The 16,620-nt window shown below is 44.2% G+C and overlaps 2 protein-coding genes across 2 annotated transcripts in view; both read left to right on the forward strand.

The window, feature by feature from the left end:
* Positions 1-4,514, forward strand: part of plch2a (phospholipase C, eta 2a) — a 126,136-nt gene extending 121,622 nt beyond the window's left edge. The window contains exon 23 of the mRNA XM_055048459.1: positions 1,745-4,514. Within this exon, the coding sequence (XP_054904434.1) occupies positions 1,745-3,333 (1,589 nt within the window). The 3' untranslated portion in view covers positions 3,334-4,514. The remainder of the gene's footprint in view (positions 1-1,744) is intronic.
* A 2,520-nt stretch (positions 4,515-7,034) lies between these two features.
* si:ch211-251b21.1 (uncharacterized protein LOC571720 homolog) lies at positions 7,035-16,017 on the forward strand. The gene is made up of 10 exons (XM_055048595.1): positions 7,035-7,167; positions 7,265-7,337; positions 9,377-9,408; positions 10,776-10,955; positions 11,789-12,012; positions 13,302-13,399; positions 14,152-14,369; positions 14,457-14,676; positions 15,268-15,518; positions 15,596-16,017. The coding sequence occupies exons 2-10, from the start codon at positions 7,277-7,279 to the stop codon at positions 15,692-15,694; spliced, it is 1,383 nt and encodes a 460-aa protein (XP_054904570.1). The 5' UTR covers positions 7,035-7,167; positions 7,265-7,276; the 3' UTR covers positions 15,695-16,017.
* The last annotated feature ends 603 nt before the right edge of the window (positions 16,018-16,620 follow it).

Consider the following 16,620-nt stretch of genomic DNA (forward strand, 5'->3'; position numbering starts at 1 on the left):
TGTCCTGATGAGTTGCGTTCTGTCCTACAAGCTGCTTGCCTGCTTCTCTTCCTCCTTCTTGTTGCAGTTTGGATAATTCCCTGTTTTCCTCTCTGTTCCTCTTTGCACGCTTTCTCTGTTCCTAGTGCAGAATTGAGGGGATGACCAGAGCCAGGTAAACTCTCTACATGCATGCCAGCAGTACTGCAACACCTTCACTTCACTGTCCTTTCTGACACCAACCATCTTTTCTCCATCTACCCTTTGCTCCTGGGGATGGGACTTATTTATTTGCTCATTTTTGTGGGGGAAAAAAGTTTTTAAAAAGCCTTAAACAGGAATATAAAAAGAAGAATGGTTCCTAAAGAATGAGGACAATCAAACTAACTCAGAAGACTGATGGAGATAAAGGGACAAACCCTCCGTAGATTTCTGTACAAAAGGGGCGAGGTGGGCTCACAGTGGGTGTTTTTCAGTAACTGGGTGGTCTTCAATGGTGATGGGGGGTGTAGACTTTTTCCTCTATTGCAAGCTTCAGCACCATAATCACAAATATGCTAATAGTAGACAGTTTAAACAAGTTAATAACATCAGAATTTCTGTAGGTTTTACATTCACACCAATCTATTTTTTTTACAGCACTGTTTCCATGAACTAAGCCATTGTGCTCTAATTCATCCTCACTCTCTAAATCATCTAAGGCTGTGTGACACGATTCTGAAAATGGACACACAGTGTGTCCTTTTCCAGAATCGTGGCTAAAATTAATAGAAGCTTGAGCCTTTCAAATCAGCATAGAGACTGCATCCAGGGGTGTACTGGCTTTAGCCATGTGATTTGGTTAAACCCTTTGGAAAGTGACAGTTTCTTTCTGCATTGCTAACGTTTAGTAATAAACTAAATCAAAGTGTTTCTCTCTGCACATTGAGTGGTCTAACAAAAATGAGATGGAGAGTTTGTTCCTCAAGGTTGTTTTTTTGAAGGGGGACAGGGAGTTGTTCAAAGGATGGAAATAAGTCATTCATGTTATGTATTTACATATTATATATTTATATAAAAAATTTTTTTTTTAACTCAAAGCAAGGTCTTTCAGACATCAGTGTAACATCAGTGTCTGACCCAAGAGGTGCATTTCTGTATGAATGAAGTGCAGAATCAATCTGCTACTTTTTCAATTTAGTTGCTGGTTCATCTGCAGGAACCTGCCTAATAACAGACAAATCTGCAGGTTGTGACGAAGTCATGGAGACTACGCCGGAGTTAAAAAGATTCGTATGAAAGTGGCGGTGTTGTTGCGTGGCATGTCTGCTAGCCCACTACTGGCTTCTGTCATGGTCTGAGGCTGAGCTGGCAGCTCGTGTTTACTGAAAGGAATCTGGACCATGTTGTGATGCGTGGAGGGAACTTGGCAACATCCCCCCTGCCGTCACTCTGCAGGAGGTTTTCCAGATTATCTCGAGTCCAGCTGTGTTGTGATGGGTCGTGTCGGCTGGAGAGCAAAGTGGGTCCTTTCTGCTACATTTCCTCAGCTCTTAGCGTTACATCTCAGCTCCTGATTGTGAGGCACAGAGAAAACATGGCATACTGTCAGTTCTGCTGACGTTCCGTCTCCTGGTCACATCAAAACACATACAGACACGTAAATCCAGCTGTTAAGATTGTATACCATAGCATTACACTGATAAAAACTGGCTGTGAACATTAAACTGAACAGGATGATGGACTCCATGTGGTTACTAAAGTTTCTTTGCTGCTTTCTCCTCAGACTCTTCCATGGTGCAGGAATCAAGCTCCCCTCCTCGCATTCCTTCACTAAAAGGGGGAAATCCCAGTAGCAGCTGTTTGATCCGCTCTGCCTCCAGTCCAGAGCAGAGCCTGTCACTGCATCACTCCACTCCTACACCGCTGCATCCACCATCAGCTGTCCCTTCAGCCACTACAGCCAGCAGTCCTTTGTACAACGCAGCACACGGTGCCACTAAAGTCAGCAGAGAGGTTAAAGCCTCCACTTCTTTCCCTGTAGAGATGGCTGAACCGTCTCTGTCCCCCCGAGTCGCCCAGGCAACAAGAGGTGCCTTAGAGGAGAAGATACCTGAACAGAGGAAAACCCCAGAAACTCTCGCTCCAGGTGAAAGAAAGCCTCATCACAGAGCAGAGCCCCCAGGTGAAACACGGCCGCCGGGAAGCCAAGGGCCCCCGGCTGCTCAGCCTCCCCAACTTAGAAGAGCTCTTTTCAGCTCCCTGGCACAACCTGTCCCAGTAAGACGGGCAAAGAGTGAAGGGTACGTTTTGGGGAAGGGAGTCAAGCCGGCCCAATCGGCTGTACCAGAGGTCTGTACAGACGCCACCATGAACGATCGACTCTGGAGCAAACTGGAGCCTGGCAGCCACCGAGACAGCATGTCCTCGTCCTCCAGCATCTCTTCCAACGATACAGTGATCGACCTGTCTCTACCTAACCTGGCCAGAAGGAGCCTGGGCGTTCTGCCCAGTCCCAGTAGTGGCTGTGATGCCTCCTGGATCGACTGCCACCACGCCGCGCAGGCTCCATGCGACACAGTGAGGGTCAGTAAGAGCAAGTCCAACCCCAACCTTCAGCAGAGGAGCTGTCCCAAAGACGATCTTAAGCCCCACCCACTGCAGCCAGCCAAGAATGGTGCAGACGAGTCACCTAGCAGACTGACCCAAAGAAGGCACACCTGGTGCCGGCTTTATGTGGAAGGACTCAAATTGGCGTCGCCCAAAAGGCCAAGTGGCACTGCAACCTCAGCTGCATCCATGTCAAAGAGTCTCGGGGACCTGACCTCTGAGGACATCTCCTGCAACTTTGACAGCAAGTACCGCAGCATCAGCCACAGTTTCATTGTACGCCCCAGCAGAGATACGCTGCGTAAAGGCAGCGCTCCGAGGAGCCGGCCGCAGAGCGACCTGATGGAGCAGCTACGCCGGCTGACCGACGTGGAGCCGCTGAGTCCCTGCGACTTCATCCCGGAGGGCGGAGCTAGGGAAGTGGGCGGGCAGGAGGCTGAGGAGGCGCTGGTGAGACGGACCTCATCAAGGAGCCAGAGCAGAGTCCGCTACATCGCCAACAGGGCCAAACAGGCCCAGGAAAGGAAGCGGCTCCAGGGTTTGCTTCAGGCCAGAAGCGCGAGCTTCAGCTTCACTGGGAGCACTGAGAGCAGTGGCAGTGGAGCTGGTCCCATGGAGGAGCGGGGGAACCCAGAGGGAGCATGCTCTGTGGGCCAGAGTCCCTGCAGCAGCCTGGACCTGCTGAGCCAGCTGGAGCCCCCCTCCCATGTCCAGCCACCCATGACAGCTGACAGCGCCCAACTGTTCTTCAGGCTGCAGCTCTGAGAACGACCCGACTTGGAACTGATGGTGGGAGACGCAGCTAGAAACTTGTTTTGAATCCATTTCCTTTTTTACATGTCATATCTGCCGGTTTCTCCCAGCAGAGCATCTGAGCCCGACTCAGTTAAACTCAAACGACCACTACTCGTAGAAACCATGAGGTGCTTTTCCACAGCAGGAACTGGAGGCAGGGATGAGCCTCATCCCCTCCGCTCACTTTCCCATCACTCTTCCTGGTTCAAGCTTACACACTGAGGATGCAGTTATTGTAATACTGTACTCACCGGTCATTCTGTCTCCCTGCAGAAGGTTCTGGTTGTCCCTGCTCTCCCCCTCTTCCTCACACACACACCCTGTACTCTTCATCATCCCCTTACCTGGTACAGTTCCTTTTAAAGGAACAAGCTCTGCCCTGTGGTAGTTGGAAAATGGACTTTAGTGAAGAGTTTTTATATAATATATTAACTGATATTTGTGTTGAATCTGACCTGCTCTCATGTTTCTGTATTTTTTAGACATGACCTCACAGTAGCAATAGACACTAGAGAACAGGATTTTAATACTTTTTTTTTTAATTTGCTTGAACTTTTTAGATATAAATTAGATTGTTTATGTGGAGGCATCGCCAACTCATCCATCTATTAGCAATATTTTGAACATGATAGCATGTCATAAAGAAATATGTACCATTTGATGCTGAAAGTCTTGTCTTTGCAGAAAAAGATGGACTGGTTTCTCACTGCAGAATTGAAAATGTTAATTTTTTTTTTCAAGGACTAATTCTAGCCGTTCTGTTGTAACCGGACTGAGCTCCTATTCTGTTGACTGTAGTCTGTGGCATGTCCAGGCGCCGACGCCCTGTTCTTTGACTGAGCCGCTTTGACCTGGCCCTTTAAGTTGACCGCATGCCTTTTTAAGCACACTACTGATTTCCTTCATTTTATCAATGTTTTTATATGAAGATTTAAGATTTTAGCTGCTTTTCGGATCACCTCGTGTTGGCGAGCAGGGCATTGCGTCCAAATCCCTGCTTTCGTTTCTCCGTGCTACTAAAGGAAGATGGGAATGATCTTGTTTGTTCCGTTTGCCCTGCCGTCCAAGTCCTTTGAGCAGAAACTCTGAAGACAATATTGAGTTCAAACAATGTGTAATTATGACATGAATAAAACTCGGTTAACACTGAACGCTTCACACCTCATTTGCTTCATTTGTGTCTAATCTGTCAGAAGCTGCCCAAGTCCCAGGAAGCCGGAGGATTCATTAATGGAGCAGCTAAACTGAGGCTGACGCAGACTGACATGAATGAGCGTCTGGCCTCGGTGTTGGCAGCTCCAATTATGTCCTCTGCTTGGGTCTTCGTTTAGCAGCCACCGCTCCACCCAGCCTCTGCAGCAGGAGGGGAGAAAGAAGAACAGACTCCCCACAGGAGCAAGGAATGTTGAAGAACAAAGACACAGGGCAAAAAAAGAGCAAGTTCAACGAATCATTGAGAGACGAAAAACATGTTTGTACTAATTTCTTGCGTACCAAGAAAATATTAGTCTTCCTCACCACATTAAGACTTCTTGGAACCTTGCTTAAATTGGTTTGAGGATTTTTATATTTTATAATAAGATGTTCGGTTCTTGTAAATGTCCTGTATTCACATAAATCAATCCAGTTTATTTGTGTAGCCCATTTCAGTAAAACAGCAGTTCAAAGTGATTTACATAGTGAAACAAGCTTCACAAAAACAACATATAGTTAATTATAAAAAAAAACATTAACAGACATTACATCTTGTCAAGTGCCATCTTTAAAATCATCAACACTCATCAAATATGTTGGTCAATATTCCATTTATTAAAGTTGAAAAGCAACTGAACTGGCTGTGTTTTAATCCTGATTTAAAACAAGTCTTTGCTTCATCTGCAGTTTTTTATAAGTTTGTTCCAGATTTGTGGTGAAGCTTAATGCTGCTTTTCCATGTTAGGTTCTGGTTCTGGGGATGCAGAGCAGAAACAGAACCAGAAAGCATGAGTGGTCTGGAAGGTTGATAGACCAGCAGCAGATCTTTAATGTACTTTGGTGAAGTGATTTACAAACTAACAGTATTTTAAAGTCTATTCTCTGAGCTACGGGGAGACAGTGGAAGGATTTTAGAACTGGGGAAAATTTTCTTTGCGGAAGGACTGGTTTCCACATACTACACACGTGAAGATTCAGCAACTGACCATTTAAATGAATGGCATAAATAATTACTACATGATTTAAATTACAAGTGGCTGATGAGGATAAATGAATAAACTGTAGTACATATCTGGGAACCCTCCAGGGATATGTGTCAGGAACCATCCACTACTTTTGCACACCACACTCATATTTTGAATCATGTATAATTGTCTTTCTGCTCCATAATTGCATACCACTTTGTGTTGGACTTTCACATAAAATTGCAATGGAATATATTTATTTTAATGGGTGAAAATATGGAAAAGAAGTGTGGATATTTTTGTGAGATTATCCAATTGTGGTGAATTGGGTTTCTAAAAAAAAGACTAATAACAATGAAGGAAAAAACATTAGAAACAAACCTTTGAACTGAAGATGGAGTTCTGGTAAACAGAATTTCAAATGGTCTCCGCTCCCCAGTCTTGAAATCCGGACAGACTCTGCTCAGCCCCTCCTTGCTTTCTCAGGACACTGGTTTGTCACTCAGAGCTTCAACCATTGTCCATTTGGTGGTGTGAAAAGCTGACGGCCACCTCCAGTGCACTGTCGGACCCTGCCAGGCCTTCTTCAGATCCGTAGGACTTTGTGAAGCACGACATGCTTGTTTTAGAGCCACAGACTCTGCTCCTGCCAGCTCACAAGCACAAAAGACGGCTTCATTAGGATTCCAGGAAAACCACCGAGCCCCTCTTAAAGCCGTATTTATCTGGACAATTTGGCACGACTCGGCCTCTCAACTGAAACCTCAAGGCCCCGTCTAGCACTTCAACCCTGACAGAATGTTTTTGTCTCGGAGTGAATGCACTTTCTGCTCTCAGGCTGAAACCGCTGCCTGTTCTCAGAGGCTCTGAGCAAATAAATCAGTTTGTAAGCATAAGCTGTAGGACAGATTTGGTAGATTCTCTTCCAAGAAAAAGGACTTCGGCAGATAATGCAGCAAACTGTTAGACCTGGGGTTGGAGAGCTGGAAGGAAGCTGAACTTTTTAGGTTGGATTGTAATTTAGGCCAGTGAGATGAAAGCTAGAGCAAGCTGTTCTCTTGACTTTCATTCAGTTCAAATGTTTGTTCAGGGGCTTTTCTGTGTTCAGTCTTGGGGATTAGGATGGGGGTGTTATCGTCTGTTTTGTTGCTCCACCAGGACCCATTGCAACACACTCCCTCTCCAGGAGTGGTGGGCTCCTGGACTTTCCAACACCTCCCCTCCACACACACACACACACACACACACACACACACACACACTCCCTCCCGATTTCAGACTGTTATGTAACCGTCCAAAGCCCACATGTAGTGATTGACATTCCACACCTTATAACCCCAAAATGTGTGCAGCACATATCAACATGCCAAGCATTGTGGACAGATGTTGAACCAGTTGACTGAAGACAAACATATTCTGGTCAAACTGGTAACAGTCTGCCTGCACACATGAGGAACCTCATCCTCATCTCTGTCAGACTCAGCTTCCTGTGATCCTGGGTCTGATCTCCTCCCTCTTTGGACCCACCATATAAACCCCCAAACTGCTCTCTGCTGCGCCCAGTTCCTCCCACACGCCTCGGACAGGACCTGGAATTTCTCCTCGTACAGAACTCTCACTTTTCATCATCTCTGGCAGAAATTAGGTAAGAGGTCTCCTTTGTAAAGGTAGCATGTAGCCACCAAAGTGGTTTTATTAATTATTGTGAAACCCACCCGTAGTCATTATCCTGTTCTTTCCAGCTCTGTGGAAACATGAGAGCGGTTTTGGCTTTGGTTTGTGTGAGCGCCCTGACTGCGTGGAGCCATACTGCAGGTGAGGGAAAAACTCCACTTCACCCATCAGATCTGAGGGGGGAAAAAACCTGTTTGTCTTGAAGTGGGAGGAGAGGAGGTCGATTATTATCACCTGGATTGTTTGGGATAGATGGGTTTTCTGTGTTGGGGAACATCTTGTTCTTCTAAAAATGCGGGACGTGGATGGATGAAAACCCAGTTGTTTGGTGTCAATGCTTCGCCTGCTTGTCAAAGCTTTCTGCTTACAGCTGAAATAAAACAGGCTGTGAGAAACTCCTCCTGTTTGAGGTCTGAGGAGGAGCAACTAGTTACATTTACTCAAGTAACTGAAAAACAAAATGGACTTGTGCTGCACTTCTTCCCATTATGATGAAGTAATTCTTTGACTACCTCTACCTTATTCACTGAATGATGAGTAATCATGTTTTAGCCATAAAAAACGTAACACACATTCACAGTTTCTGTTGAAGTTGCACGAGGTAAAGTTTCGAAGAATGTGTTGTTTTTTGTTTTTTTTACGCATCTGTGAAATACAGGAATATATTCAACTCACTCTGTCATGACAGTATAATATGAGGCAGATCATCTTTGAAAAATCCACCTGCTCCCTGTGGTCCTACTGCCACCAACAGAAATACACCGCTCAGTCAAAATCAGCCAATCAGAGCCACGAGGAGCGTCTTACCACTGCCAATCAGACTTGTATACGTGCTGCTCAAGATTGCTGGTTATAGTAAATACGTTATGTATTCTACATACACTGAAATAAACTAAAGGGGATGGTCAGCAGATATTTTGTCCTTGGATTAGGCTACAATTATTTCATGTCTGTTAATCGGCTCAAAAATAATCAACATATTTCGTTTTAAATTATTTCTAATTTCATAAATATTTCTGCATTGAAGTGCTTTATAAATAAGCATCTGATCCACTGATTTTCTGCCATCTAAGCAAACTGCAGAATTTTGGAACCTTAAAAAGTTTTAATGAAAGGAAGATTTTCTTTAAAATGTGTCCTTTTAAATACATTTCTTTAATTTAAGATGTATTTTCTTGTACCAATTCTGCCACTCTATACAATAAAAGCTTTAAGTAAGGGCTCCTTTAACACCTGTCTTACAGCTTGTGTTTTATGCCTGGTAGTTTCTCACAGAGGCAGTGACATCACTTCCTCCTGCAGTCATGTTTCTGCACTCTGTGCCGGCCTGCTCTGGCTGACCCGCGAGGAAAGGTCACGCTCCCAAATCAATCTCTGCCTTCACCCCACTGGCTGTACTGGACTGCTGGAGTCCCATCAAAGCACAGAGAGGGCAGCGTGCTAGTTGGCTGCTGCCACGCTGCGATGAATCAATTAACCCTAGGTGGAGGGGGTCAGCAGCAGACAGGACCGGACCGGACCGGATGTCTCAGGCATCTCGGCAGATTTTCCGTCCTGCCATCCTCTCTGGAGGAGGCTGACAGAGTGTCATGGGCTTTGTGAGATCCAGCCAGGCCGGCTTTGTTACGGCATGCAGCTCTGAAAGGCCCGCGCCCCTGGCACCTCCGCTCCCGTCTCCGACCAACCCTGGCAGCACATGTTAGGTCCTGCCGGACTCGCCGTATCGCCATTGGTCAGTTATGGCAAAATGAAAACAACTAGGCGTGACAAAATCAAACGGCTGGGTTTGCCCCCTGCTCTGATTACACAAGGGCCCAAGAAGGATTGGTCCACAATTTGATCCCCTCAGGGGGAGGGGGCCTGGTCAACCCCTTCATTGTACCTCTCAGCCCTCCGCTCAGCATGGAGCTGCTTTCTGAAATCTCCTGCAAAACAACCTCAACAAAACCGCCATGGTCCTGTGGGGGCCGTTTGGCCAATTTACCGCTGTGGCTTTGAGGAGAACATGACGCAGCGCAGAGCGATGATCTGCTTCATTAGCTCTGTGGGAGCTGCTGCCCATCAGTCGAACAAGTGGCAACTCTAAAACCTTTCATTGTCTGCTTATGTTTATGTACAGTCGCATTACCATGCTTCTTCATCACAATCCCACCCTGTGACTTTTGTCTCTCTCATTGCAGATGCCAAGGAGTTATCCATCACCACTATAAAGGTATCCTTGCTCTCCACCTTTCATTGAGCATGAATGCCTAGAGGAAAAAAGCACAAAAGTTGCTCCTTTTAAAGTCAGGAATGACATCAGGGCCTGGAATCATTTGAGTTAATTATGTAAATTTATGTAAATATTTTGGTGTTACACTAGGGGTCTTATTTCAAAATTCAAACATTAAGGTTTACCTTAATTGGGATTACTATGTTTTTAAAAGATTTAGGAAAGCCCAATGATGATGTCATAGCATTGTACGTTTTCTATAGGTTGATTCTCAGTGGGAGACACATCTGTGCATGTATTTAAGACAAACACACTATGGGACAAGATGAAAAGAAATCAGCCAATATATGAAGAGACGTGTGGAGCTGGACCAGATCCCTGAAGGTTCCACATTCATCTGCTCAGACATTTATGTGCAAATATAAACACCATGGGAATGTCCAACCACAGTGGCAGTTTGGACAAGAACATGTTTTCCCAGCGATAAAACAGGAAAGGGCTCTGGAATTTGAGATATGTGATTGCAATTCAGGAAATGGTCATCTGGAATATCTCCGAGGTCTGAGGTTCATCGTCAGTCCTGACCGCAAAGTTGTGCATGACATTTTTTTCTGCAGTGTTTGTAGCCTGATAGTGACTGAGCACGATATTCACACCTCATATTTTAGAACATATAAACGCCATAATCAGGTCAAATAAACATGACATAAAGCTTAGGGGACATCCAACTACATTTTCGCCATTAGGATTGTACAGCACCACACATTTAACGTGATAAAAACTAACCCAGATACAGTTAAATACATTCCTATAAGCTATCAGTATTCAGTATTATGCAGCTGTGTTATGCAGAGTCAAAGGCTCTATTCAAGACTTGAGAATCAGTTTTAGAAACTCAACTAGAAAAGCACCTTGGGTTGTAATTTTGAGTTGGAAAGTTCTACTTTGTTTAATAACATTTGTGATGGATGCCTCAAATGTCAATATGTACAAATGTGTACAGGAATACATGGCCCATATGCACCTCTTATGTGCCAGATGAGCAGCATTAAATACAGCATGACTACCTCAGACATAGAGATGTTGACGGGTCATAAAGACACGGCAACACTTTTGTTCCATAACTGAAGTACTTTCAATAAAAGGCTTGAGCTTGTTTGTGTCACAGGCCATAAAGTGTATTATATTTATTCAGACAGAACACGCAAAAGCATTAACTTCAGATTATTACCTACATGGAACTAATATTTATTCAGGGATAAGTATTTCTCTGTTTTGATTTTCACATTTTATCAATTCACATTCCATTTTCTGAGACTTACTTTTCCACAGTGATCCACCACATACAACTTGTTCCGCTTTCCCAGGATGACCCATACGCCATGAGCAGAGGCTCCCAGTTGGAGGGCTTCTGCATTGACCTGATCTCAGAGCTGTCCAAGAAGCTGGGCTTCAAGTACAACGTCCGCCCAGTGAAGGACGGCAGGTATGGAGCCATGGACTCATCTGGGAACTGGAACGGCATGATTGGAGAAATAATCAGAGGGGTAAGTTGATGATGTCAAAAAGATGGGAAAGTATGGAAGTCTTGGTTTCAATGAGGAATGAATACATAGATAAAGATTAAGACACAGCAGGTGTTTTAAGGAAATGACGACTCCCAGGTTTAACCTGTCCTCCACCGCAGGGATTCTAGGTTGAAACCAGAGGTTCCTTCCTTCCTTTTTCTCAACCTTGTAACTTGGTTTCACATCATCCATTGTATAAAATGCGTGTCCACCGAATGACAGTGTTACTGTGGGATACTGTGCACTTTTGCGTGTTCAGTGGATTGAAATGATTCTTGGACAAACAAATTTCAGTAGAGAAATTACACAACAGATTACACAGCTTGTGTAATCTGTTCTCATAACACACAGTATTTTTCAACTCAACAGGCAGAAGTATTTTTTATGTTTTCTGCCTGGTAGTTTAACTGCTTAATATTTGGAAGAGTGACAACGTTCACTTCCTCCAATGTGCACTTATGGTTGTAGTTTGGCAAACTAAAATCAGGAAGTCTGAAATTCTTAAAGAGTTTGGAAAATGACGTTAATCGTTTACAACTCCTCTTTCTGTTTGCTGATTGGTCAGGATGAAAGGCAACCTGTGAACCTGAGAAACCCAGTTCAATGGGAGGAATCTCATTAAGCAGAGATGTGTAGCAGACAATTCTACTCGATCCAGGCTACAATCAACTGTTATCACTATTAAAGTATGAAACGTGTGGTTAAATGTGTACTGACACATTTAACCACACGTTAAATGGGGAGCTTCGGCTGACATGACGTCCCTCCTGTCCTGAAATTGTGACTCTGCTTGTTGCTGCAATCTGTACCAGGAGGCTGATCTGGCCGTGGCCCCGCTGACCGTCACTGCCGTCAGAGAGCATTTCGTGGACATGACCACGCCCTTCATCCAAACTGGACTCAGCTTCATCATGCGTAAAAGCGCTGACTCTGAGGACCACTCCTTCAGCCTGCTGTCCCCGTTCTCCACAGAGATGTGGGTCGGTGTTCTCATTGCTTTCCTGCTAACAGGACTCTGTGTGTTCTTGGTGGGCAGGTGAGTTCAACTCCAAAACAGAGGGCTCCAAACGTTATTTCTGATTTCAGCTTCAAACATGTGCAGGGTGTGCAGGGTGACAGAGCGTTCTCAGCATGTGCAAAGGCTGTAGTCCTCAATCACGTCTTCCCCTTCTCTCACATCTCCTTATCTCGCCTATTAACTGTACTAGAAAGGCAACAGCCTAAAAACAAAACAAACAAAAAATGCAATGTTAATAAAACTTTGAAAACTACTCTGCATTGTAATGAACAAAAATGTTTCTGACGAGGCTAAACGTTTCACAAACAAGTGTTTTACCCACATTTGACTACTTCAAAACACATAATGAATTGATGAATACATTAATAAGCATTAATACACACACAGTAGAAACTGTCGAGTGCAGACGAGTGTGACATCTACATACTTCCTAATTTCCTCTCTTGGGGATCCAGCCAGTCAGGGCCAAGGAAAATGAATGCTGCTTATGGATTGGTTCCTTTGCAAACACCTGCCTGTAGTGTGTCAAGCTGAATTGTGTCTTGGTATTTCAAGCTGGATTTCCTGAGAAATATTTCATATATATATATAATATATATATATATATATATATATATATATATATATATATATATATTATATATATATTATATATATATATAATATATATATATATATATATATATATAAAAATCTGAACAGGCCAATTGTCCACAAATAAATTAGAGTTGTTACTGTCTGGTTGTTCCAGGCAGTCATTATTTAATTGATTATTGAAAGTTACAAAACAAATTTAAAAAGTAATAAACAGCAGTTATTTTTACAATAACATCAGAATCCAATGTAATACAGTCTGAACAAAAAAAAAGAAGAAAAAAACATGAGTAAAATTTCACCATGTTTTCTTATGATGCATTTATTGAATTTTTTTCTAATGTCACCTTAACCAAACAATTTAAAAGGAGATATGGAGACATTTAAATACATATGTAACATATATGTAGTTTCCTAAATAATGAAGCCACAAGCTTGACGCTCTCCGTCTTTCACCTTCGGTCCACTTGAAATATAAACATAATTTATCCTAAATGTCTGAATGAACTAAAACTGAATTTAGGCTTCTACATTAGTGTTCTGTTTAAAATATAAACTCACACAACCAAACTCCAACAATGTAGAAGAAACATTTCCATGTAACTTAATGGATTTAAAACAGTAATTTACTTGTTTTCTCCAAGCAACACGAATATGAAGGGTTTAGATTTGGGCCCCTCTAACCAAACCGCCCGTCATGTTTCCCCTCTCAGAATCAGCCCCATGGAATGGGCCGACCCAGAAGCAGACGAGCACAGTTTTACTCTCCTGCACAGTTTCTGGTACATCACAGGAGCGCTGACCCTGCAAGGTAACACTGGACATGGTGCTGACCAGACTCAGGAGCAACCACGCCCTCTGCTGGCTGTCTTTTTTAGGCACATCTTTCTCAAAATTCTGGGATGCCTTGATAAGAAAAAAAAACAAAATCATCTTCAGATCCTCACGTCTTACTGTGATAGATTGTTTTCAGGATAACAAACTGTAACCCTTTAACATCCCTATGGAATCCTTGCAAATATTATCAACACTTTATTTATTTTAAACGACTGCAAGAAAATTTGTACCAGTCGGTTTTAAAACACAACTTTTATCAGATCTTAAATAGAGACTTGTGGGGAAAAAAAATCTTCAAATTCTCCCCAGTTTTGCTTTGTTGGTTCATATCGTGTGAGTTTATTACTGCACAGTTTTAGAACCCAGAAGGTTCTGTTTTCATCTCCACGCTCTCAGTGGTTCTCAGCCCAGCCTCTCATTCCTCTGCTCTGTTCTCCACAAAACTATATGTGACGTTTTCTTCGCCCCTCATCTTTCATAAAACAGCCAGACTGCTCTGCTCTGATGGCCCATCGACAGTTCTCATGTCTGTCTGAGGGGTTTCACTCTTCCTTCCCTCTGGCTGCCTGCCTGTGCGGCATTAGAGCCAGTGGTGCCGTAATGTGGAGCAGATTTAGAAAAACGCAACAATCCCGTGATAATTGTTTAGATTAGAGTTTCAACTCTAATCTCTCCTGCTTTTGGAGGCCGGATTGTGGAGAGCTGATCCCGTCTTTGTCCTCCCAGGTGCCGGCCCTCACCCTAAAGCTCTGTCTGGGCGGGTTGTTGGCGCCATCTGGTGGATATTTGCAGTGCTGCTGCTCGCCTGCTACTTTGTCAACTTCAACTCGGTGCTGCACAACAAGACCAGGCACACCTCCATCACCAGCTTCGAGGAGCTGGCCAACCAGAACGTGATCGACTACGGAACAGTGGAGAACGGCTCCACCATGCTCTTCTTCAAGGCACAGAGAAAAACTGGCGTCCGCCAGCTGATCCGACTCCTTTAACCGGCTGACCACATGAAATGACTCATTTTTTTATTTTCCCAGAATTCCATCAACCCCGTCTACCGCCGCATCCATCAGCACATGGAGCGCAAAAAGAGCTACGTGTCCAGCATGCAGGAGGGGGTTCGCCTGGCTCAGGAGGGACGCTTCGCCTTCATCGGGGAAGCTGTGTCCCTGGACTTGGCCGTGGCTCGGTACTGTAAGATAACCCGGGCCCAAGAGGTCATCTCCATGAGGTCATACAGCATCGCTGCGCCTCGGGGTGAGGCTTGTGCATCTGCCAGCATCACATGCACCGCTGCTGCTTCTTCCACACTGCTGAGTGAAGAACAGAAAACGTTTTCCTGTTCAATCACATTACACATTGAATCAGATGAAGCCATAATTAGTATTGATGTTAATATGCATGCGCCAGGCTGCACATTGTTAGCTGAGATGAGTAAGTAAACTCTATTGTACAGTAACTTGTGGTAAAAAATTACGTGTTTCTGTGTGAAATAATCTTACTCAAGTGAAATGAGAGTAACTTAAAAATGATCAAATGCTAATTAAATAATCTTCTCCACAAGACCTTCCAGTGGATGGCATTCACAGAACATTTTATATATACAGCAACTTTTACACAGCAAGTCACTTTAGCTACTTCACACCACATTCTCAGCATCTTCAGTTCATCTTTGCAGATATAATATTTTAATTCTTCTGACATAAAAAACTGAATCTCATTGGAGGTAGCAGTTTTGGGATGGACTGGCAATCGGCCTGGTCCATCTGACCTTTCACCCAGTGACCTCTGGAGACAGGCGCCAGCTCCTCTTGTCTCCTCTCAATCCCTCCTTTCTTACCCCACTAGGTTCTCCGCTGGTGAAGAACTTGACCATCGCCATCCTCCAGCTCAGTGAGTCGGGGGAGCTAACACACCTGCGGGAGAAGTGGTGGGCCAGCAGCTGCCTGGGCTCTGATGAGACGCACGCGTCGGATGCGCTGAAGCCCTACGACCTGCGCGGCCTCTTCCTGCTGCTTGGACTGGGCCTGGGCGTGGGGCTGCTGCTGGCCGTTCTCGAGCTCCTGTCCAGGGCCCGCAGCCGAGCCAAAGATGGCAAGGTAGGCAGAGAGACTCACACGGCGGAGTCGGGTCATGTGGTGTTCCTGCTCTTTACGGTTCCTCTGCTGTTTCCCAGAAATCCTGCTGCTCGGTGCTGTCATCTGAGCTTCACCAGCGTTTCGGGAGCGGAGGAGAGGGAGCAGAGCAGGAGAGCTCCGATAAGAGCAAAGCATGAAGCAAATGTTCATGCTGGCTGAAATAAAAGCATTGCAGACTGGAAGAAGCTGACTGTTCCTGTTAGCTCTGGTCCTCTGTAGTAACACTCATACATGTTTTTACTTAATGTGTTTTGTATTTTTGTAGGACACCCTGAGATCAATATAATGAGGCAACCTGAGGAAGACACTTGCTCTGAGTACTAAGCTCTCTGGGTTACTTTTTGTTTGTTTTTTTTAGTTTACACTTCAGTTCTTCTCTGCTAACACACCGAGGCTCAGTGTTTCATATTAACACTGTTGTTTTCCCTCTGACTGTTCAAATAAACTTTCCAACATTCCAGTTTCTTTCCTTCTTTGAAGTGTGAAGCATTATTCGTCAATATACCATGGAAAACCATTCCTGATTCAGATGAACTATACGCATCCTAATCTCAGACAGAAATAAGAATTACTCAAACTCAAAGCTTGAGCATGCAACAGGTCCCCACTCGGGATGAAGGTGTAACAAAATGGATAGATAGACACATAAACCAGCCTGAGAGACGCTGTTGCCCACAGAATGAAAGAGTTGGTGGGAATCAAAATGCTAAAGACCAACACAAAGAATTAGAGCAACCTGAGAAACATAGTATCGTCTAGAAGAGCTGATCTATGCATCGCTTTGAGATGCCGCCCGTCTGCAGCAGTCATCAGACAAGAGGTGGACTGGACACACGCTTCTAAAGAGAGACCTAAGAAACCAAAAAAAAACAAAAAACAACGCACTAATTCCTTGAGGAATATATTGAACTGTTATCCTTTTTGTTTTAACTACATTTGTTTTGGGTTCAAATGTAACAGAGAAGGGGATGAAAAAGATAGGAGAGAAGAAAGTGAGAAAAAGGTTGAAAGGGAATGGAGATATGACTGGGGGAGACAAAGAAGAATATACAAACCAACACCC

The sequence above is a fragment of the Poeciliopsis prolifica genome, unplaced genomic scaffold, assembly GCF_027474105.1.
Source record: "Poeciliopsis prolifica strain line A6 unplaced genomic scaffold, Auburn_PproV2 SCAFFOLD027, whole genome shotgun sequence".
NCBI lineage: Eukaryota > Metazoa > Chordata > Actinopteri > Cyprinodontiformes > Poeciliidae > Poeciliopsis > Poeciliopsis prolifica.

Coding starts and splice junctions, on each gene's coding strand:
- si:ch211-251b21.1 (XM_055048595.1), top strand. CDS start 7,277: ATGAGAGCGGTTTTGGCTTTGGTTTGTGTGAGCGCCCTGACTGCGTGG. Junction 14,677..15,267: donor CAGCATCGCTGCGCCTCGGG/GTGAGGCTTGTG, acceptor TTACCCCACTAG/GTTCTCCGCTGGTGAAGAAC. Junction 15,519..15,595: donor GCCGAGCCAAAGATGGCAAG/GTAGGCAGAGAG, acceptor GCTGTTTCCCAG/AAATCCTGCTGCTCGGTGCT.